At 41.9% G+C, this 24,490-nt stretch overlaps 2 protein-coding genes and 1 long non-coding RNA gene across 8 annotated transcripts in view; 2 read left to right on the forward strand and 1 right to left on the reverse strand.

The window, feature by feature from the left end:
* The window catches only part of LOC119185467 (uncharacterized), a 631,054-nt gene that overhangs the window by 61,244 nt on the left and 545,320 nt on the right, over window positions 1-24,490 (forward strand). The window lies entirely within an intron of this gene.
* Window positions 1-24,490, forward strand: part of LOC142784697 (uncharacterized) — a 69,661-nt gene that overhangs the window by 33,960 nt on the left and 11,211 nt on the right. Inside the window, exon 8 of one of the 2 annotated variants that reach the window (XM_075883189.1) lies at window positions 6,264-19,201. The exons of the other annotated variant lie outside the window; for it this stretch is intronic. Within the exon in view, the coding sequence (XP_075739304.1) occupies window positions 6,264-6,329 (66 nt within the window). The 3' untranslated portion in view covers window positions 6,330-19,201. Of the gene's footprint in view, window positions 1-6,263; window positions 19,202-24,490 lie in introns of those variants that run through there. 2 annotated transcript variants of the gene reach the window in all.
* Window positions 13,173-22,718, reverse strand: LOC142784698 (uncharacterized). The gene is made up of 2 exons (XR_012888733.1): window positions 19,113-22,718; window positions 13,173-14,265 (listed from the first exon to the last, which is right to left on the reverse strand). It is a non-coding gene; the product is annotated as an uncharacterized LOC142784698 (long non-coding RNA).

Raw genomic sequence — 24,490 nt, forward strand, 5'->3', positions numbered from 1 at the left:
AGTATGAAGTACCAAGTACTCTAAATTGTTTAACACTTCTAAATACATTTACTCTGCAGAATCAACTTCGGCTCACTTATAGAAGTGAAATGTGTGTTTCATATGCATTCCGATTTTTTTTCAACAATAGCAGATTAACCGTGAGGCGAGGATGCCTTCTCAACTTTCAATTGAGATGGCGCTATAGTAAATAGCATGGCGGACGAACCTAAGTTGGAGACCTCGGAAAGTATTACAGCGCGCTCAGATTATTCATGTCTTAAAGCTCAGCAAGGTACTATAAGAATTAAAACATTTTTACACCGACTATATCTTAACAGGCACCTCCGAAACACAATTGTGTGTGATAACCTGCCGTGTGCAATATTTTAGCGTATTCTACTTCCCACCTAAACTCGTAAAGCATTCATAAAAAATCGGTGTTGCCTTCTCTACTCGCTACGGTGTCTAGAGCACGGAGCAAGAAGTGGTCTAGAGGTTACGGCACTTCACTGCCGATCTGAAAGTTGCGGCGAAACCTTGCTGCAGCGACTGCCTTATATGTGATAGTTAAAGTGCTCGAGGCTGGTGTACATATACTTATGTGCACGTGAAGAAACCCCAGATGACCGAAGTTTTTGAAGCCCTTCAATACGGCATCCCAAGTATTCATATAACCGTTTTGGGACGTACAAACGTACTTCAAAAATTATTCCTGTATAATGCGTGGGTTTAGCACATATTGTTTAATGCGTCCCTCATAATCATATGGTGATCTTGCGACATTAAACCCCACATATCAATGAATCATTAGCACATATTGTTTGCATTCGTCAGATAAAACTCGTTCAGACTCCATATCTCATCATATCTGTAAACTGTGGGCTTTATATCGCATATTCGGAAAGCCTCGACAAAAACTGCATATCTGTAACACTTTTCAGAATGCTCTTTTCCCGCCTCGAGGAACGTCTCTTTTTGAGCACATTAGGCATAACTGCAGCGAAGTTGGCGACAAATGTAGCGTTAACACGGAATTCAGGCACAGGGATCCCTTTTCTCTGTTATTACTCTTTTTTTCAGCAGGCTTGAATAAGTGTCAAGCGGGTTCAGCTTCGTCGGTACAAGTGGCTACTGTACTCGGCTGCTGATTCAAAGGTCGTGGAGTGAAATCCCGATCGCGGCAGTCGCATTTTGATGAAGGCGCAATGGAAGATTCCCGTGTATTGTGGAATGTCAGCGTACGTTAAAGAACACCAGATAGGTAGAATTTTCGGAGCCTTTCACTAGGACGTCTCTCATAACGATATCGTGGTTCTGAGATGGAAAGCCACCATTATCACTTTCAAGCGCAGCTATTGTTGTGCAGTCGGCCTTCGTATGCTCCGTATTTCTGCGCTTAGCCGTATCATCTGTTCTGGCAAACTATACCGGAACCACTGTGAGGCCACGGACACATTTTCCTGGTCTGCCACCCATCAGTCTTAACGCAGTTATACACTCCCCGCTATGACGATGTATCACTTATAAGGCACGCGAGAAAAATGGTTGCAGCCAACGTCAACAAATGTGACCGAGTACTCTTATGGTGAGCACTTGATATATTTTCTTGACAATCATCGCAGTTTGATTATTTTAACTTGACTGATTTTCTTCTTGCTCAAAGGTTGTGTAACTATGCTAAAGTACATGGTTCGAACTGAGCGCCTTTGTGTTGCTTTCATACTATGTTATTCCGCCTATTTGCGCTTTAATATTCTGCCGTTTATTCATATTGGATTCTTTTTAGCCACCCTTCATTCTTCTATTTTTCATTTTAGGTTATTGCGCACTGAAAACTTCATTACCCACTGTTTATAAAAATGGGTTCAATCGTGAGAAAAACGTTACTTGTAAGACGGGAAAACGAGAAACAAATATACGCCGTTCCACAGTATTACAAGGCGCATGTTTTCCTAAAAGAGTCCTAACAGATTCTTAGTGCGGGCAGCATGTTGACTGTGCATGGTGGTTCGTGAGCGTTTTCTGCGCTTTCATAGCGATGAATGCAAGGCCGATTGGAATAAGCATCTAAATACGAACTGCGGGACGCCAACAAGAGTGTGGTGCATTGAGGAATATAGGTACTTTAGTAGAACCTATTGCCCAGCAAAATATCTGAGATATCGAATTTTCGTTTTATTTTCACTGACGTCGTGGCACTTGTACTATTACACAAACTTAAAACGACGGCCTTCATGATAGGTCGTCTCTGTTATGTTATCACCCTTTCGTTTATTCTTTCGTTGGTTGGTCTTTCTATGCCTGGCACAACGCACCATGGGAGATCGGTCATGAAACGAATGGTATACCTTATCTTTAAACAACATTGGTTTACCAGTCAAATACATTTTAGTTAGAAAGCATTGGCCTTTCTATGTCTGGCACAACGCACCATGGGTGATCGGTCATGAAACGAACGGTATACCTTATCTTTAAACAACATTGCTTTACCAGTCAAATACATTTTAGTTAGAAAGCACACTTTGCATATAGTATTGTGGCAGACATCGTTTTCCTATTTCGGCGCACAACTAGGGTCCTTAACTAGTAGTGGTGACCTCCTTGAAAACGAGGAAGTAGTTGTAACACTAGCGTGGCTCAGGGCTTCAGTCACACGAACACCTTTGATGATGTTTAAAGTTACCTTAATAAATTAAAAGTTCACCTCTAAATGATAGCTCATATATGTATTCTTATAACATAAACTAGCAGAATGCAAAAATAATTTTCGTTTTGGGGGATAATGCGGTAACCTATATTCAAAATAGAAACAATACCTTCTGGTCGAAATTGTGAAAAAAATTGATCTAGTATTTTTGCAGAGTACATACTGTCCTCTTTGGATACAATAATATATTTCACTTCAAAGACCTCAAAATTTATATATATACTTCTCCTATAATCCTCAGTGGGTGTGAGTGATGATTGACGCATTATAATCATTTCAAACGGTGATGAAATAATAAGAAATCACTGTTTTCTTATATCGTGCTTAGGAGTACATAGGTGACTAATGTTTGTGCAGGTAACAGGCTCGTGTTATGCAACACCTTCATACTTGTCACTTTTAGGCAAGAAATGCGGCTATTCCAGTCTACATTTTTAGCGGCTTTTAGGTGACCGTGAACACAAAGCCAGTGCCATTATTCAGGCACTCCAACGAAGCTGCCGGCCACCGCTGCGAGAACTAAACGTGAACGTCCGGGCACTCAGTCCTTTAGCCTACTTTGTTTAACTTGGCTTTGACTAAACTCCCTTCCTTATTAGAATAGATTCTTAATATCTCGCATGCCATCTCTGCCGATGATATTACTATTTGGGCAACGAAAGTATAAGACGGAACCGTTTAGGACGCCCACCAGGAAGCTGCATCTGTTATTTAGGACTATGCTTCGGCTTGCAGCCTTAAGTGGTCAGTGGAGAAGTCGTAGTTGTTAGTGGTACACAAGCGGTGCCACAAGACGGCAGATTCTCCTTACAGTTCACTTTGATTTGATGGCCGTATGATCTCCCAGGTGCTTCAACTTCGTATTATAGCCTCTACGTTCAGTATGATGGCAAAGCGTCAGATACTACACGCCTTATGGCTCAACAGATAACTCAAATTACACACATGATCCACCGCATCTGGAATCGCAGGAGAAGACTCTGTGAGAAGAATGTTCTCCGCTCAGTACAAGCACTCATTGTCGGCTCCCCTATCAGCTTCCCTATCATAATCTAACACTAGCTCAAACCAAAGAAGTTGGACATCTCTTCCCTGTCAGCTCTGAAGACGGCTCTCGGCTCGTCTCCACACACATCTACGCAACGCTTCCTTCAACTCAGTGTGCCAAACATCGTAACCGAACGGCTCGAAGCCCAGCACATTAGTCAGCTCTAACGGTTCAGGCACACTCGTCAGGGCTGCGCCATAATGCCTCGTCCGAGCTACCCTATTTCCGCAACACCCACACAATTACCGCAACATAAACTTGCCGCTACTCTTCATACTCTCATGAAAGTGGCTTCGATTCCGCGCAACTAGAATCCCGCGTGCCACGCCGGTAGTCGACGTGCCCGAGGTCAAGCCATGAGACGCGTTTTTTGTGATGGTACCGCAGATTTCCAACTGCTCTGCATCTGCACTGATGCAGCATGCTACCCAGAGAATCCAGTCATGTGTTTAGCCGTCTTAGATGACACAGACGCCATCGTAGTGTCTGCCACACTATGCACTACGAACAGTAGTTCCACAGAAGCAGGAGGTCTCAGTCTAGTCACTGTTCACGCTAAGATATTGTCACATGACTCTCTTGTCACTATAGTGACATAAGCTGCTTACCGCGACTTCACTCAAGGACTTGTGGCTGCACACACACACACAGAGTCCTTCTCTCTCGCCATCGCCCCGTCGCGGTGGTCTGGTGGCTAAGGTCTTCGGCTGCTCACCCACAGGTCGCGGGATGGAATCGCGGCTGCGCCGGCTGCATTTCCGATGGAGGCGGGAATGTTGTAGGCCCATGTGCTCACATTTGGGTGCGCGTTAAATAACCCCAGATGGTCGAAATTTCCGGAGTCCTTCACTATGGCGTCTCTCATATTCATATGGTAGTTTTAGGACGCTAAACCTCACATATCAATCAATCAACCCTACTGAAAAATTCTATACAGGTAGGACCCGTATTATACGATGTTATTGGATACAGGGATTACGGGCCATATGGGGGATACAGGGCTTATGGGGCATTTGGGGTATATAGTCCATACAGGAGTTATAGTGTTTGTGGGTAATCTAGGTGATAGGGGTCCGAGGAATTCTCCGGTTCCTGCTGAAAATCATAATATAGTGCAAAAAAGAGAGAACAGTCGCACAAAACCACACACCATATAATTTTAAGCAAGCATAAACTAGCCCAAAAACAAGTCCTTCAGCAGAACAACCCCGGTTACTTTGGGCAAGTAGTAAGGGTCATAAGTAATGTTTGCCTAAGCATGGTAATAAGGCTATGCCAGTTTATAAAGTGTAATAAATATGAATATGCCACAATGGGCAATTTAATGGTGCTTCGAAAGTGCAGTAGGTTAAAGGGGTGGAAGTGTTGTATGTAGTGTAGTGTCGGGACATTTGAGAAAAACAAGACAAATATTTTTGCATCCTCAAATTTATTTATATGATTAAACATTTTGCAAGGCAGTGTGTTTATCTTTCTCAGCCTGCTAGGTGCATGCATATCTGCTGGCTGATTCACAAATTTTGCAAAACCATTTGCACAGTACTGGGCAAATACATGTAGCACTTACTAAATACTTTACTTATTTGTTTAACTGTAAGTTAAACATAAAGCAAAATACCTTAAAGAGTACTGACACAAAAGTTTGTGGCTACTATAGCCTGCGACATCAATTCCCTTGAACATGCGTATATCTACAAATTGGATGAACAAAATATAACTCAGATGACCCAATTATATGAATATTAAAGTTTGCGTGCCTGAACCAGAGCTATATGCCGCATCTCGCATCATTGAATCACTGAAAGTTACCTGAAGCTGAGTTCCAACTTCCAGGTGCCACCATTGTTGCCGAGCTCAGAGTTGGCACAGCTACATTATTGACATCATAGTCGTTGTTGCCTTTTGGCCCCACTTGTTCTAGCAGGCTACTATTCAGTGACTGCTGTGTCCATGCCTAATGTAAACATGTGAAGCGTGAGGATGCCCCAAGAAAATCTTTGCACCCAAACGAGAACGATCAACTTGACGACAACAACATTGTGCTGCATATGCAGCAGCAAAAAATGTGAGCACATAACGCAGGCAGCACGGAAGTGCGTCAGTGTTCTGTGTTAAGGAGGAAGAACAATACGCCATGGTGGGCCATCTCTTAAGCCAGAAGCGCCGAGCTGGAGCTGTTTGCCCCAGCGCCTTGATTACTGTGTCGGTTGTCACCGCCCACTTTCACTATTGATAGACCTGCTGTGCAAGTGCTTACACCTGGAAGCCCCGTTTTATGTGTACCATTTAGTACACTAGCTGGCATTTGTTGCATTCCGTGGCTCGTGTTCTCAGAGCTGTGCCAAGATAAAACTAGTCTGTATTAAACAGACAGCAATTGTCCATCTGTCCCATGCTGCAGCAAGCAATCCGCCACATTGTGACTAATAGGCTGTCAGCAATGTTAATACTGCAAGACAAAAATTTGCTTCAGTACCTCTTTAAGCAATAATCACTAGCCACAACCTCCAAATTTCTCACTGTCAGGGCCCCGTTCAGCGGCACCTGTTTGTCCTCTTGATGCACAAACACTCCAACACGGGGCTACTATGAGGCTCTTGTTCTGAAGCTGAAGGACACTCCACAGGAGCTTTGTGGCCTCCTTGCATCACGACCGCAGCCAAGCCCACTGCTCCTCCTTCTGCCTCTTAAATGAACCTGCAGGGGAAAAATGTCTCTGTGATCCTTTTTTCTTGTGTGGGAGTTAACATCGTTACACTCACTCTCAAATTTTTGCTTTAACACTTAAACTTTACTAGCATAACTACTTGAAAGAATAAAGTTTCGATAGTGAAAATTGATCTAAGAGGTTCCACAATTTTGAATTCAAACAGGTAAATAGAAGGTCTCACAGAAGAATATGCGTGGAGCTCTAGGCACGTGCATGAGTTGTGATCTGTGGCCTTAGCACAGCATTTAGAAGGGCACATGTCTTTTCTTTTGAGAACGAAAAATGTGGTGAAAAATGTGAAGTAAACAGTGAGTAGGGGATTTGCAAATATTCATATTTTTGAGTATCTTTTGAATAATCTTTGCTATTTGATTCAATTCGTACTGCAAATTTTGCTATTTGAACTATTATAACTTACCAGAGACAAAATCGGGTCAATGTCTGACTGAAAGGGACCCTCCAAATTTGTAATGTTTCACCTCATCACACTCGTATTGCGTGAAAGCTGCCTTTCTGGCTCTGCTACGGTCACAAATGTACTGACTCTAGAAAAGGCTGATTCTAACAAGGAGATGATAGGTGTGGCAGAGGCAAGGGCTTATTTATAGTGGTTTGTGACCTGAAATTTGATCAACTCCTCGGCTGCGTGAAATCGTGCATATAAACACATTCGAGCATACATAAATTCAATTGTGCATTGCCTTATTCTTTATAAGGCAACTACGAAACGCCACCCTACCAATACTTATCAATTTTGCCAAAAGAAAGACTTTCATCTCATAAGAATAAACTTTGGAAGCCCCTCCAACTTTTGTCTAGAATTTCACATGAAGTATTTGAAAAAAATTCTAGAAGTATTCAAGAAATTTCAGAAAATTATTCAATTTGCACACACACTTCATTATTAGAATTCACTTTGGCACACATACTATAACAATAAAGTTCAAGAGAAGTGGAAAAACCAGAAATAGTTGAGCATTTTATCGCACACTCGTGCCACAGAGAATTATTCTTCTTGTTCTTCAAGCACTTTGATGATGTTGAAGCAGGCAAAACCGTATAAAGCATAGCCAATTAAGGGCACACTTGCACCAGAGAGACCTTTTCCTCCTGTTTTTCGAGTGCCTTGACGGTAACATTTAATGTCCAGCAATTTAAGGGCCTCGATCATCTACTGTCATCACTTAAATTGTTTTCAAATTGTTCTTATAAAGTGTAGCAGATGGCAGATATACTGGAATTAGGCATGCTAAAATGGGCATTTCTTTCACAAATTCAGTATAGTATACACAACACTCTTCATGAAGCAATTTAAATGGCCCAGCAACCCTTTTCGAGCATGGTCAGAAAATGCTGCCGAGGGTAGTCGAGGCACCTGAGAGCATGTGAGACAGACATAATACAGCAACAGGCAGCCTGTTATTCATAATTTATTATCAGTCACCTGAAAAACGCTGTTTCCCCTGAACAAATAAGGCTCCAAATTCAACTGACTGCGCTTCAAGTGCAATGTGTACAACCGAAACCGGAGGCTGCCAAATGCCCGTGCACCTGTTTGTGATTACACTGAGAAGAAGCCCCATGTTTGAAGAAAAAAAGGGGGGGGGAATAAAAATAAAAGAGCTCAAGTTCAGAACGCACGTTTATAAATAGGCATTGCTTCTTGACCCCCAGTCATCCCCTCCTGCGTGGCTTTGAGTGAGCTCACTCGAACGAAAGGTGAAAGAAAGCACATAAAGCATGTGACGAATTCCTGTAGGTCCGCTAGTACTTCGCAGATTGCAAAATTTTTTCCAACAGTCGATTTGGGATGAATAAGTTTCTCTAATGAAGACATTTGATGATTATTTGGAAAGGCTTTTCAGGGCTTCTTCATTACAAGGCAATGCGAACATGTGCCTGTAACATGAAGGTAGGAACTCTTCAACCTGATATGGTTTTGTTATGACACAGCGTAGTCATCACAATTCCAGCTTCCAGTTTTCAATTTAGTCGACCTGTTCCAAAACTTTACCCACTGTACAAACCACACCTTTAAATCAGTAAATTATCCAAAAATGAAGAAAATGCAATTATTATGTGAGCAAATACGGTGCATGGATATAAAAAGATAAGTGCAAGCAGCAGGAGTGTAAATGGCATATTCAAGCTGCATGAGGAATGTCGTGGAACTGGTAGAGATGAGTATTAATACATCAACAGCAAACAAAAATTTTCAAAACAAAGCACAGCTGCCTATTTTGTTATTTATGACGGCCAGAACTGTAAGCGGCAGTCCCCCCACTGGGTGCTGCCCCCCGAAAAGCAAAAAAATTTGATAGTTAAGTCAGCCATAAGATAAGGTGATTCCACACAAGCATGCAACCACAGCTGACACAAATGAGCACTTAAACAGCATTAAAAAAGAAGCGCCTAAGCACAGCCCCTAATGAGCCATTTGCAGCCACACGAGCTATCTATAGGTGTTTCTCTGAAGCATGCATGCTCCTGCACCCTCCTCTGAAAGAAGGCACCGCACAATGGCCAGCATGCTTCACACCAAATGCTGGTGCAAAAGCCCCCCCCCCAAAAAATGAGAACTCAGGACACAATGTCATGTGGAAGCCGCTACAGTGCTACGAGAAAAGCATGCAAGAAACTTATTCATTTCAAGGCTTTGCCTTTGTTTTGCTATGCATGGATGAGTCATGTCAATATTCCTCGAACCAGGGTGAAAATGGCAACTATTGGCACCCTTGTTCAAGAATTATAGCAATTGAGAATCGATATTAGCAGTTACCTCTTTTGGATTCAATCTAACTTAACTCTACAAAACAAAACGCTGGTTAAAGCAAATGTGAGTGCTCCCAAGAGTGAAGGGTTTTTGTGTTGTTAGTGACCAATGACGAAGTCTGGTGAGTCAACTTACGAGTCCGTTAAAATATGATTATCTTTTTCACCTATAGTTTCAGTGGTCCATAAAAGCAATATATTGCATAATAGGTGCACCAGCTGGCACCTTGCAGTGTCTCGTGGCAGTGTAGCGGCCTCCCTGCACATGGAATTGCGCCTTGAGCTCTCAATTTTCACAGCTCACACATATCTCAATGCACAAGCATTTGTGCACCGACTCAATATTTATAGCTGAGAGGCCAGAACTACAAGGAGGGGAGGGGTGGTGGGAGTCGAGGTTCTTTGACATGCCCTCCTGTGAATTTCTTCCCGGGACATTCTCATAAAATATCTGAGGAGCCATCTCTTTGAATAGAGATTACCTTACTGGGTTGCAGTCACTATATAAAGGTCTGAGATTGAAAGGCTGTAACGGGAGCACCAATTATGCAACACATTGCTGTTAAGAAGCATTGAAACCATGTGTGGAAAAGATCATCAACTAGAGCACCGATTATACAACATATATCTATTAAGGAGCATTGAAACCATGTGTGGAGAAGATCATCATATTTTAACGAGCCCGGAAGTCGACTCACCAGACTTGTCACACTTGCATTAAGCTGCGAGTCTGAGTCTACTAGTAAGGCCTAAAGAAAAAATATATTTTATGAGTGAGTGTGAATGATTCGCAGATTTCTTTTTAACCTATGCAGGGTGCTGCTCAATATAAGCACGCAGAGACAGGGTAAATGCAGAAGTGGTTTAGTTGGTAAGGCAATGTGTTATGATATAGAAGAGTTCTTCGGTTGTCCAGAGAAGTGTTACATTATTAAGTAGTACCATCGATCATCTTACATCGCTGCCGAGAAAAACACTGGCCAGCAAAAATTTGAAACAATGCAGTGTGATGTTTAGCATACCAAACAGCTCCTAATAGCACCTTATTAGGGCATCAGTCAGTCAGTCTATGATGAAGATTTTATAGATGATGCTGTGCAGTCACTGAGGAGGTGTTTTGAAACAGAGTCTCACACAGTGACACTGAGGAGTAACAAGTATTCACCGACTGCAGCAGGAGAGCCCCTGGTCAATACTGCAGTCTACATGGAGGGACTAGTCGGGGTGTTGATGAAATCATTGCTTGAAGGATTGAATATTCTGGAGTGCCTTAGCTTCATGCTTGTGATGAGCAATACTTCATTGTTTCACAATCATTGTTAAACCCATTTGAGTTGTCCAGTGATTTAACTAGCCATTCATTTAGAATAAAATATTGCAATGGCAATTATATGAACACTTTCAACAGCTGCTACCATTGAACATAAGGGCGCAGTTACGAGTGCTGGTGTGTGCTATTTGGATAAATATCGCTACACGGCTTGTTTACGTGGTGTGCTCTCAGCACTTTCTATTCGTTGAGACTACCGACAGCACAAAAACCCACTCACTCTCAGCAGCACTGACATTGACTTTAAGCAGTGTTTCGTTTTGTTAAATTGAATCTGAAGAGTTAAGTGCTAATTTTTGTATAGCATTCCGAATCGCTCTTATTTCCTTCATTGTTTCATGCTTGTAACAAAACTCTGAGCTCAGACTTTATCTTTGGACTCCAACCGGCATTTGCTGGCGTGCTAAAACATGGGTGCAACAGCCGAAATACCATTTGGAGCAATTTTTGGAGCAGCAAAATGTAACTTTTGGAGCACTAAATTCCAAGTTCGGAGCTGGTTATGGAAATAAAGAACATGCATTTTTATCATGACATAGCGAATTTGGAGCACTATAGAAAAGGCGGCTTACATTTAGAGAAAAAACATGTATAAACAATTCAACATAACCTAAATTACGTAGTGTGAGCATAGTATTTACTACTATTTCAATGAAGGTAGTATTTTGAACCACCTCGCTAAGGAACCAATATAATGTCCATATTAGCGTTTACTGCACCTGTTAAATCAATTGACAAACTCTGAGAATTTCAATATCAATCTGCCGATATTGTGAGCTTGAAATTTGGAAGATTAGTAAAAACGAGAACTAGAGGTGGTGAAAAAAAATTGCGCACAATTTAGTTTATTTCTGTAGAGAAGCTTAAATGTCACACACTGCTTCAAATGATTGCCAGTGGCTTATTTATACGTCGGTAATTATACTGGTACTCAGAATTTAACGGTGTACAAATGCATGAGTAACTGAGCAAAATATGAAGTGTCCCAGTATCACGAACAGCCCCTTGTAAATCTCAACACGATTTTTGGCGGGCACCGGTCTAGCGCGGCAAAGGTGACTCAAGCAGCTTTAGAACCAAAGTCAACAAACTTTCTAACCACTCACCACCCCCCTCCAACCCACCTTTTTCAGCCAGGGGCTATGTGCCGCTTCAGCTACCTTGCAAGACGAGTTTGACCAGATAAAGTAACAACGGCGCACGCCCGTTGCCCCGGCGACGGTACTAGATATCTATCGCCAAGACCGTGGCAAGGACTCAGCTTCCAGCCAAAATTTGTTATGTGCCACTGCTAAGGTAATCAACGCCGGCATTTGCAGCACGTCGAACTTGTTCGAGCCTTAATAAGCCATAGCCGCGTTTCTGGCAAGAGAACTTACATTTTTCGCGAAGGGTTGGTGGCTACACCAACACATTTTTGTTTTAAAGTTCTGACGTCCCGCCGATACGTATCTGTTGTGGTCAGCAGACCGATAGGCATGCAGTGTTGTTACTTTATCTGGTCGATCACGTCTCACGAGCATAGGGTGGGTGGCAAGATTATTTTAGGTATATTCTAGGCACATTACTTCGGGTCTGCGCGCTTTGACTGATGGCGCAAAGCTGCAGGTGGCCGACATGGCCTGCATCGCTCACCACAATTAGTACACCTGAAAAAAAAATTTAGGCTGGCTGGGCATTTTGGCGCAGCGTGGTGCAATTTTAACAATTTCACGGGTTTGGCGCAGCTCGGTGCAACAATCGGGAATTGTATCAAATTGGCGCGATTGGCGCAGCTGTTGCACCCCTGCTAAAAGGACCTGATGTTAAACTGTTCAAGTTTTAGCAGTGCATTTTGGGGGCTGTTAAGTCAGCCATTGCAGTCTACCCGGTTACTGCCTCCAATGAAGGGGTAGCGACAATAACTTTTCTGCACCATGTATCTACTTTGCCATTATTGAATAAGACAGCTCTGCGGGTGTATGTAAACACTGCCTTATTTCAGAGCACTGTGTCGATTAGAGAAGACCGGCTAGTCCCGGACTTCCACGTATTTTTTACCCAATTGTAATCATTTTTAAGCATGTAATAATGGTAGCAACGAGAAGTTTATACTAATTTGTTCAGAGCCTTGTGTTCTATTGACCGAACCAAAGAATGGTTTATTTTATTTAAAAAATTGCATTTTTTGCTCCTGTACAAGATTTTGGACATTTTGCACACTTTCTTTTAGATCAAATGAAAGTTATTCTAAAGGATCAAGTTCAGTTCAGTTCACCACCATGTGTTGCTTGAGTATGTGCACAATCAGCATGACATCCTTTGCCATTTCAAAATTATCATACTGACATAACAAAAAATGCCATTTCGAGAAGATGGAGCTCTACTTATGCAATGAAAATTGCAGTTTTCTCTGTGCTGACCTATTTTTTTACTGTGCCACCTTATCTATTTCACTGTGTCTGACTTTGGTAACTGCGTAAACATTGCTAGTTGGACAGCTTTTTCTAGCTTTTTCTTTTCGCTAAAAAATGCTAAGCTTCATGCTTTTCGTCAATTTACAAAGAAAATAAGCTACAAGTATACCATATGTAAAAGGGCCATTTGCTTTCAGGTCGCTTTTTTCAGTTGAATAAAAAAGATACGTAGGATGAGGACAATAGTGTAATATCTCAAGCAAGCGCCCCCACCTAAGCGAGTTCCATCCTCTCTTTTTCAAGATATTTAAAACATGCATGAACAACTGAGCAAGCACTCCCCCCCCGCCTTCCTGCCATTTCTGCAGTTTCCTTCACTTTCTTTATTTAGAAGCGCAACGAGGTTGCAGACTCATAGTGAATTCATGCACATTTATTAAAGTGTATCAGTTTCGTTGGAAGCACATGCGACTTTTTCACCACAATCTTGATTTTTGATGCAAGACCGAGAAAGAACCCCCCCCCTCCAACTCTCGTCACCTTCACCATAGTGGGAGCACTTGCTCAGGATTGCATAGTACATGAAAATTGTGGAAAAAGAATCTGCTTTCATATCTAGTAAACAATGAAAAAGTACTTTCTTCTAATTTTTGCTTGCCCTGCTTCCTTCATACACAAAATTAATAACATAACCCTTACAAATATTATTCAGTTCTGCACACCATTTCGCAATGGAATATGCTGCCCGCTGATATTGTGAACTCCTCATTTGTCAAATTTATGAACAGAATTCAAAACTTATATGAACACCTTGCTTACTGTACAATGTGCATATTTATCGCTCTTACCTGCTTTGTAGATAAGGTCTATTTATTTTCCTCACATTTTTGTGTATTCAAGTTCAACCCATTCCTGCATGGGCCCGAGAAGGGGCCTGCAGTATTGTAAAATAAAATGAAAATAAGCTACTTTGAAATTCACCTACACTTGGTTCCCTACACTGACAGACACACGTAGGTTCAACCCTGTTCAAGAAGCATGAAGTTGGCAGACTTGTCAATATTTCTGCCCATTGAAAACATCAATGCTATTGAAAGCTAAATTTCTTAACAGTACACACTTGCCTGATAGCTTCCTTTGGAAGCATGTGAAGCCCTGTCAAAGTGAGGCATCATTGGGAAGGACTGTGGTAGTGGCTCAGAAGTTGTAATACTGGTTGTGATGCAGCAATGGCTGAAGTGAAATATTGGCCGTGGTGGTGGTAGCAGCAGCTGCAGTGTTTGTGCCGAAGGAGCCTGACCAGTAGGATATGACTGAAACCTAAGGGGTGACAGATAATAGGTATTAAGAAATCATGAAAAAGAATGTTCACTACATTATAGAAATTTGCAACTTAGAGTGATGGACAGCTGAGCTTGTTGGTAGAGATTTATGATGGACTTCTGTGAATATAATAAGCGAGAAGCGTAGCATGTAACGGGCGTGTCGTCGGTAGTCCTTACATTCATAACATAGCTCAGGGGCTAAAGAAAGTGATAAATAGACACAACATCAATGCATTATGGCCACCAATAGACTAGGTACTAGGCGAGATATAAAGTAATGCTGAAAAACAATGAGAGGGGACAAAAAGCTGGACTCACATTTGTTTCGTAAACACACCAAAAAATTTGTTGATTACCATACAGGCGTAAAGTAAAATGTTCCTTTTAGCTTCGGCCATACCTACATAGGGCAGATCGACCAGTGTTAACTATAGATGAATGAAAAAAGAAGAGAGCGCGAACTACAGGCTCACCGAAAATTCTATCTTTAAATTGTCGAAGGTGTGTTGAAAGCAAAGGCCGACCAAAAAAAATGTGAAGCTCACTCAATCACAAAATGTATTTGCACATATGGCTCATTCAGATTCTCATTTATGGCCCAATCCGAGTTTGAGTGACTCGGCTTGTGAGGGAGTTTGCCGACCTATGGCTGAGAGGGGTTCTGAAGTCTGCCATTCCTTTCCTCCAAAGCCTCTATTAGTTGCTCAATCCACTCGTTCCATTGTAAAAATTTTCTGGAGGAGGCTCAATCAAACAAGCTTCTAATTGCCAGAGCGATCTTACAGGGCTCTTTTTCTTTCTTGAATCGCTGCCTTCTGCGACTTTTTTTTGGAGGGGTGAGGTGGGGGGGTCTTGGGAGTGTATATATAAACCCAAAATATTACCACTCAGTAGAGATGGTCTAAATGCCATAAAATCCAGAGTAAGCACTCCTAACAGAGCAAGCACCTCCCTACTTTCTTCAAGAGATGGTAAATAAGTAGCCTCTTCTCCTCTACCACCATCTTCACTGTTTCTATTTGCCGAGTGAATGCGAAATAAAGTCGTGTATGTATGGGCATTTAAGAAAGTGCTTAAGTAGACGCACAGATGTGAATTTTTTATTCTCAGTGATTCGTCCACTTTCACGTTAAATATTGACCAATGACTGAGCAAGGGCCTACTTTTCAAACCTTGTCGAATTATCATTCACACTCCAGGAGCACTTGCTGAAAATATTTCGATAAACGCAACATACTACGATGTCTGTACTTTCCAGTAACACGTACCTCAAAACTAGAGTGGCATTAACTACCTTACTAAGTCATATATTACTTCATAGGTAGCCGTGAATATTCACTTGAATATCATACTGTCTGCTGTGTTGCTGACCGCAACAGCTGCATGTGCTCCTTAATTTATAACTATGCAATAGTTGCACATCATATTTGCAGACTGATGTTTATGCAGCGATTTAGCCACATGAATTTATGCAAATCATTACAAAATTAACTGCTTCATGAACGTAACAAACATACAGTCAGCATGAGTATAACTTGAGAAGCTTGCTTTGGAATGTTGACACTCCAGAGATACATTTTTAGCTCATAAAATACAATGCCTACAATTTTCAAAGTCAAAATGGCCCCCAAATAAAAAGCAATTAAAATTTCATGATGCCACGCATATGTGTTGTACGATTTCTTTAGTGTGCCTGTCTATCTATGAGGTCACAGCTTTCAGTTCTTGACACAAAGCACCCATGTAAGCATGCCTCGAATAAGTGTGAAGTGTGAGCTAGAATTTCACTTCAGGGTGCTGAGCAGTGCAGTGCAGCTGAAATTCATCGAATATTGAGCAATGTGTACAGCACCACTTTCAATACATGACAGCAAAGCACTGCAATAGTGTAGGAAATTAGAAGCATGATGCACAATATTTACAATGCAGACTGACTGGGAATGAAGCAAGTGTAAAACAATGATTTTGTTCACTGAACGGATCAGATAGTTCGGGAAAATGATTGGGTCAGAATTTTTGGGCTGAGTAATTCATTTCCCAAAATATTGCAGTCAGCTCAATACAGCACAGATGGTATACCATGGTTGGACACAGAGTGAGACTCTAGTGGTGCGAACGGCGTGCAGTCAGTTCCTAAAATGCTGACTGGTCATGAAAACAAAACGATAAACGGGTGCCATTTTGACATTTCTCTGGCACTACCATGATGTACTCCAGAACTGAAGGTGCAATACAAACAGTGGAGGCATTCCGATGAGCGCAAAGAAATTCAAGTGAACCTTCTCCAAGAAGAAGTGCATGGCTGCTATGTTTGGGGAGATAAATGGTGGTGTTTCCTTCATGAAATAGGTGAGGCATAAACCTACAAAGACTCATGAGATTTGCCATCTGTATTGGCTCCTAGTTAAAGATATCCATGGCACGCTGTTTCGCTGGCCACGCTTTTGGAGACGTAGACAGGGCTTTTCTTTCAATTGTGTTGAAATCTAGTCATTTGCACAATCATAGTCGGCTGTGCAGCTGTCGAAAATAGTGCCGAACGGGAAAAAATGTTCAGATTTCCTTGGATCAAAGATATAAAATTGAAGTGGAATTTGTGGAGAGATATGGTGAGTGGTATAGCCTTTGGATGCCTAGCGTAAGGTAAGTAATATTTATCGACAATCCTGAATGGATGGTTTCGTTTGATACATTCGGTATTTATGTACAGGCGCTCCAAGAAAAGATCCATGGCAGGTTGACTACGTGCCATCAACATATTGACACGTCAAAAGAGAATCTAAGGCGCCAAGACTGAAGTACAAAAGTCATTTGGATGTGTAGTTTTTATCATCACAACCACAATCACTATCTACACAGCTACGACAAGCATGCGGCATTTGCTTTAAAATGCACGGCCGCTATGCAACGTGCAGCCAGCTCTGAGCTTGATACAGAAAATAGCAAGATAGAGCAGCCAACAGCCACACAATATCATGCCAGGGGTGACACCGTGGAATCCACGGCACCAATCGCAGTGATGTATACACAATTAGTAGTGGTTAAGAAGGCGACGACTTTGCACCAGTTGGAAAAAATGATGTGTCAGTAATGCTATGCAGACAAGAAAGGGCGCTCTACTATTCTATTTATAGAACAGGTATACAATGTATTGCTAGTGATTTCAACGGTTTCTCCAAGGATTCATTCCGTAGTAGTCAATTTATTCATACCTGATCTGGTGCACATGCGAGCAGGACAGGTAACAAGGCTTAACAAACACGGTACCTGACTGTGAGGTGAGCATCGCCTAGACCAGCTTGTTCACCAAAACGATGCAATGCCGAAACGCCTAAGAAGCTCGACTTTACTAAATAAAAGTCGCTGTCATTCATGCACATTTGAACATTTTACCAGGCCGTCACCGCTGAACACGTAGTTTTAGTAACATATGATACTCATTGCACATGGTGAACGTTGGTACAAGATACTATATATCCAACAATCTGAGACAGCGACACAGTGTTTCAATTGCAAATGCAAAAACAGCTGAGCGCCCTCACTGAAGCAAACACGTAAAAATAAGCACATTAGTCGGTGATGTGCATTAATTTGCAAGTGTAAAATTAGTTCAAAGACGTGAAAACCAAGGCCACGCCACTTAAAAGAAAACAAATAATTGTGATAGCACATACAGTCGGTCGTTCGCCACTTCAAATTAAAATATTATTTGGCAATCACAGCACATGCTTCTCTTTTGTGGTCAGTCGTAGGTGCGGCCGTGCTATTGTGTGCTAGAAATTTGCAGCATATGCGTCGGGTTACCACGAAGAAAGCGAGTGACACGGATAAATGCCAATACTCAAGGAGTGATGCAGCACACTGAGAGCCATTGAAATGGTAGCTGGTGCAGACTGCATGCATCCCATGAGCGTTTGCAAGTTTATGCTTCACTTATGGCATGAGGGACATGGCATGACCCTCACTGCAGTATTGTAGGTCTAACTCTCAAATGTCTACAGAACGCAATTAAGAATAAGCAAAGAGAGATGTCATAAGTGACACTGTCTTTTTTTTCATGACAACATGGGGCCACAGAGGAAGCAGCGGGAAGTTCAGTCGCCCAACACCATACAGACCTACCTTAGCTATCTATGATTGCCATACTTTTGCTAACATGAAATGCTGGCTAGGAGGCCTGTGCTTTCACCCAGTCCTGTTCTTCGCTCTGCTGCTTGATGCAGACTCGCTTACTGAACTTCTAGGCGGAGAGTAAAGGAAGTTGCAAGGCAGACAGTTCTGATGAAGCCCTTGATCAGCATTTGTTGGGCTGAATACTAAATCACTGTGACTCTTACATTACTAAGTCAAAAGTGTGGTTGCTAATTATTAGTGCTGTTCTTTTTCTTTGTAAGAATCATCCTGGCAAAACTGACCTATTTACGTGTGGTGCCAGTATTGTTATAGATTATTTCTGTACCATTCTCCTTTCTTGTAATTCCACTGCAGCTTGGGCTATGCTAGGCTGCAGTATTGTGAATAAATAAATTATTGAGTGGCTGCTACACACTGACAAAAGTCTGAGTCAAAATGGCAAATATGTACAGATGTAGCTGGTATAAGTACCTAAACGTTTCAAATGAAGCAGTCTTCATTTTCGCTCTGGTTACTACTTTACGACCGAACAGAACTTGGAAAAAAATGCAACATAGAATGAGTGACCCTTGCTTAGCCAATTAGCACAAATGTACTTGAATGAGCGACTATTGTATAGATGTGCGGCTAGTGAAAGCAACCAGGACATTGGAAGTTAGCATTTTGTATATGTTGTTACGATCAGTTTTACTATTAAACCACATTTACCTTCCAAGTTCGGACGTTCCTTTCACAGTCACTCTGGTAGAAAAGATTGTGTTGCACGGCGAGTCGTTTTTTTCTCCATCTGCACGAGGTCAGTAAATATAGTTTAATCAGAGAACCCATAAAGTTGGAGAGCAGGCTACTATAAATAACCACACAAAAATGAAAACGTAGAATGCGTGACTATTACATGCGAACAATAAATAAATGCAATGTAGTGCAGGTTGGCCATCAGGAATAGCGACGTCAACTTGTTCATATAATAATAACTCTACCGGTGTCACACCGGACATTTCCAGCGCCATCAGGGCCGACCCGAATGTGGTTTTTGATCGCGATCAACAGTGCAAGCTACAACTTATGTCACTCTGCAGCCGCACATAATACATTTTAATCCAGATCGGTCATGATTGCGATCGAAAGATCCCATGGGACACAAGCGTGCGGTATCAGCTGCAGCATGCCAACATACACAACACACGGATAAAATGTGCCACATAAAAAATAAAACAGATACGCACTCAAACATGTTTTCGTTGTGCCTTCCTTTGTTCGCCTAAACGCACGCCAGCGAAAACGTCATGGAAAATAAAATGACACTCACCTCAAAGAAGGTGGACATTCCTGTAACAGCAGCTCTTTTTGATGTCCTTACCCGGCTCACTTTGCCGATAAAGGCCTTTTTTGCCATACCGGCAACGCTCAGCGAAATGAAGCATTTCTCGAGGTTGTCCACAACGGCGCGGTAACCGTCTCCGCAAACGACGAACGTGACTTTTGGTGCACCCCACATTTCAAATGACTCTTCACGGTTTTACTGAACCACATCTGTTTCACACCTGCCGCACAGTTCGAAGAGGCATAAAGACGGCACACAGGAAACGTCTAAACCCAGTAGCACAAGACAAGCAACAAACTCCATCGCACAACTTGCAAGCGCCATACTGACGACGAATGACTCCGAAATGGGCTTGTCTTGGCCGCTTGTCGTAAACCGACTCTCCTGAAGTTACAATGAAAAAAAAACTCGAAGCTGGCGAGAAAGAGAAAACTCGTTGACACAATTTCAAATTCATAAATTCACGTTTTTTTGCGCGCATAAAAAGCATGCAGTAAGTTTGATTGGTCTCAACATTTTTTTTTCGCGCAACCAAATATTTGTATTTTGGCTTCCGTAGTGCGGCTGTCAGGTAGCGTTGACTTATGGCTCGTAAACATTCGGTCGCGCAAAAATGCAAATGGCAGTTAAGCATTCTGCAATGATCCCGTTGATTCTCATCGACGCAGTAACAAACTGGACCTACCTACAGCGGAGAGCATGTGAAAAAAAAAGCTTTTTTGAACTTCACTAAGCTTCCCAGCGGATTATTGTTCAGCAGCATGCCGTGACGGCATAAGTTAACTGGCGTACATACGCAACATAATCGCCAAAAGAACACGACCAGTACACCCAACTTCGAGGAGACCAACAGAATAAAAAACACATGAAAGATAAAATTTATTCGTGTTATTCTAGAATAACGACTAAAGCATAAAGCGCAGATCTGCGAGATGTTGACTATTTTTTGTTCAATACACAGGGTAATGGTAGAGATATTCTCGTCTGGGCCCCGTAATTAGTGTGTGGTGTTCAGAACTTTTTCACGAGCCGTAATTGTTACATAGATGAGTATTCAGCTGACCTTACTGTGTCTGTGAGCATTAATATATTCTTTATCTTGTATATGCATATGCCAGAATTCAGCGTAAGTAGTAGTGTAAAAACAGCTGAGCTGTGGAGAAGAATTATCTTTGGCTAAGTTGTAAATTATGCGTAAAGCTCTGTTTTGAATAACGTGGAGCTTCGTTAAAGTGCTGCTAGTAGGAAGAACAATTAAAACGTGAGACAGCTTAACGCACGAGACTGGCCTGCACATCCCTCAGCAACTTTTATGGCAACCAAACACCGAGAGTTTTACATGGCTGGCACAATTTTAATGTTTCTAGAGCTGCAAGTCAGTGATTCCTGTCATAGCACATGCTTTACCCCGTGGCCAAAAAGGGATCCCTCTCGTATTAGCCACAACAATTTCTAGTGCACTTTTTCCAGACACGCTCCATTTTTACTAACCAAAAATTCTACGAAAGTACGATATTACTTAACGCAAATTCTACGCGCAGCTTCTTGTTAAAGCAATGCTAACTGCAGCCACATGCACTCCGCAGTTGTAGAAACATAACATTCATTCGCTACATGTTGCCACTAAAACTGCCAGTGCTTAAGCTTCACGCACACCACTATGTGCGTTCAAGGAGCCGCGAACTAAGCGGAACGCCTTCAGCCACTTTACGACAATCGAAGCCTGCCGCACTGCATGCGCACAAACTTCACCCATAAGGAACGAAAGCGAGGGGTGGGGAGACAGCCTGCGTGACTGAGGAAGAAAACGAGGCTGCAGTCGTTCTTCATATCTACAGACTCCGCGCTTACTCTCTCGTCTTCGATCTATCGGTTACGCCTCCAACGCAGACAGCGAAGGCGCATGACCCAGGAGCACGTGCCTTGAGATCAGCTCTCACACAAAACTGTATTATCGGTGCCATAAGTGCATGGTCATCGGCAGCATTTTCTCTTGAGCGGTGCAAATGGCTGGTGTAGGGCGAAAGCACTGCCATAGCTTGAGTGGGTGCAAGTGCTAGTAAGGCTAGCGGGGGACGACTACCCCATTTTTCCCCCTTACTGATGCCCATGCATAAGTGTGCAAAACAAAATGAGTAATAGATACTAACAATCTTGTTAATAATAAGTTAAACAAGAAACAACCCAGTATGCTTCTCTATGTGACTCCTAGCTGGCGTAGGATCCAGTTTTTCTCATGAGTGCTAATCAATATTAACATGCTGATGTCGAAGCGACGCACAAGAATTCACAAGTTATAAGACTCGATTGCCATCATAATACGGAAATACAAGCTTGACAGAAAGTATTTCTTGGTTTTGTTTTATAAGTGTAAGACTTCCTTAAAGTAAATAAAGAGGGCTAACACTAGACACTTTTCTTCAATTCATGGAAGAATGAATTCTCTCAGCAGTTACACTACACCAACGTTTTTTTTTAAACCATGCTTGCATGGCACTGCAAGATTGCATCCCTCAATAAAATGAGAGAGATGTCTTCAAATGACGTTTTCTAGGCCTTTAAAGAAAACTCAAAATGGGCAAGCAGAAAATGCACAAGTTTGTGTCACACAATTACTCAGATAACACATATCAAACAATGCACATTCATGCACCATATCATTCGAACTGAACAGCTAATGGTCACAATACTGTTGACTTGCAAACAAGAGGGGCTCAAGTTGTTTTGAGCTTCCATGCATTGCTTTGAATGGTTTATCAGTGTGTTTGGTGGCACAAGCTCTCTTCTTCCTGATACTTGGCTGGGCTATCTCAGAGAAGGCGCACAATAGCAAATAATTCTACACGCTTTGTTTTGTGCACTTCCATCTGAACCATTGAAAACGGCTTGTTGCACGCTCTCGTGTACAGCATCATCCCCATTAGATAGCTATTTGTAACGATACTCACGTCACAGCACATGAGCATCTTGTGCACAAAGCAAAGCGTGGAGCATTATTTGCTATTGTGCACCATCTCTGTGATAGCACAGCCACGCATCAGGAACAAGAAAGTTTGCGCCACTAAACACTCTTGTCAACTATTTTAAGCAATGAGTGGAAGCTCAAAACAACAACTTGAGCCAATCTTGTTTGCAAGACGTAAGTACCGTGACCATTAGCTGTTCAGTTGGAATGATGCGGTACATGAATCCGTACAACAAGCTGTTTGCAAGGGTTCAGATAGAAGCACACAAAACAAAGTGTGGAAAATATTTCCTCTTGTCCACCTTCTCAGTGATAAACAGAGCCAAGTATCACAAAGAAGAATACTTGTACCTCAAAAACATTCTCATCAACCATTTAAAGCAATACGTGGAAACTCAAAATGAAAAATTGAGCCCCTTTTGTTTGTAAGACAAGAGTACCGTTGCAAGTAGCTGTCCAATCGGCATGATGCTGTACATGCAAGCATACAACAAGCCGTTTTGAAAGGTTCAGATAGAAGTGCACAAAACAAAGCATGGAGAATTATTTCCTCTTGTCCACCTTCTGAGTGATAAACACTGCCAAGTATCACAGACAAGCACTCTTGTGCCAAAAAACACTCTCATGAACCATTTCAAGCAATATGTAAAAACTCAAAATGAAAAATTGAGCCCCTTTTTTGCAAGACATGAGTACCGTTACAAATAGCTGTCCAATCAGCATGATACTGTACATGCAAGCATACAACAAGCCGTTTTGAAAGGTTCAGACAGAAGTGCACAAAACAAAGCATGGAGAATTATTTCCTCTTGTCCACCTTCTGAGTGATAAACACTGCCATGTATCACAGACGTGCATTCTTGTGCCACAAACACACTCTCATGAACCATTTCAAGCAATACCTAGAAACTCAAATTTGAAAAATTGAGCCCCTTTTATTTGCAAGACATGAGTACCGTTACAAATAGCTGTTCAATCAGCATGATGCTATACACGCAAGCATACAACAAGCTGTTTTCAAGGGTTCAGATAGAAGCACACAAAACAAAGTGTGGAAAATTATTTCCTCTTGTCCACCTTCTCAGTGATAAACAGAGCCAAGTATCACAAACAAGAATACTTGTACCTCAAAAACATTCTCATCAACCATTTAAAGCAATACGTGGAAACTCAAAATGAAAAATTGAGCCCCTTTTGTTTGCAAGACATGAGTACCGTTACAAATAGCTGTCCAATCAGCATGATACTGTACATGCAAGCATACAACAAGCCGTTTTGAAAGGTTCAGATAGAAGCACACAAAACAAAGCGTGGAGAATTATTTCCTCTTGTTCACCGTCTGAGTGATAAACACTGCCAAGTATCACAGACAAGCATTCTTGTGCCGCAAAAACACTCTAATGAACCATTTCAAGCAATACGTAAAAACTCAAAATGAAAAATCCAGCCCCTTTTGTTTGCAAGGCTTGAGTACCGTTGCAAATAGCTGTCCAATCAGCATGATGCTGTACATGCAAGCATACAACAAGCCGTTTTGAAAGGTTCAGATAGAAGCGCACCAAACATAGCGTGGAGAATTATTTCCTCTTGTCCACCTTCTGAGTGATAAACACTGCCAAGTATCACAGACAAGAATTTTCGTGCCACAATAACATTCTCATCAACCATTTAAAGCAATACGCGTTAACTCAAAATGAAAAATTGAGCCCCTTTAGTTTGCAAGACATGAGTACCGTTGCAATTAGCTGTCCAATTGGCATGGTGCCATACATGCAAGCATACAACAAGCCGTTTTGA

The sequence above is a fragment of the Rhipicephalus microplus genome, unplaced genomic scaffold, assembly GCF_043290135.1.
Source record: "Rhipicephalus microplus isolate Deutch F79 unplaced genomic scaffold, USDA_Rmic scaffold_15, whole genome shotgun sequence".
NCBI classification, from domain to species: domain Eukaryota; kingdom Metazoa; phylum Arthropoda; class Arachnida; order Ixodida; family Ixodidae; genus Rhipicephalus; species Rhipicephalus microplus.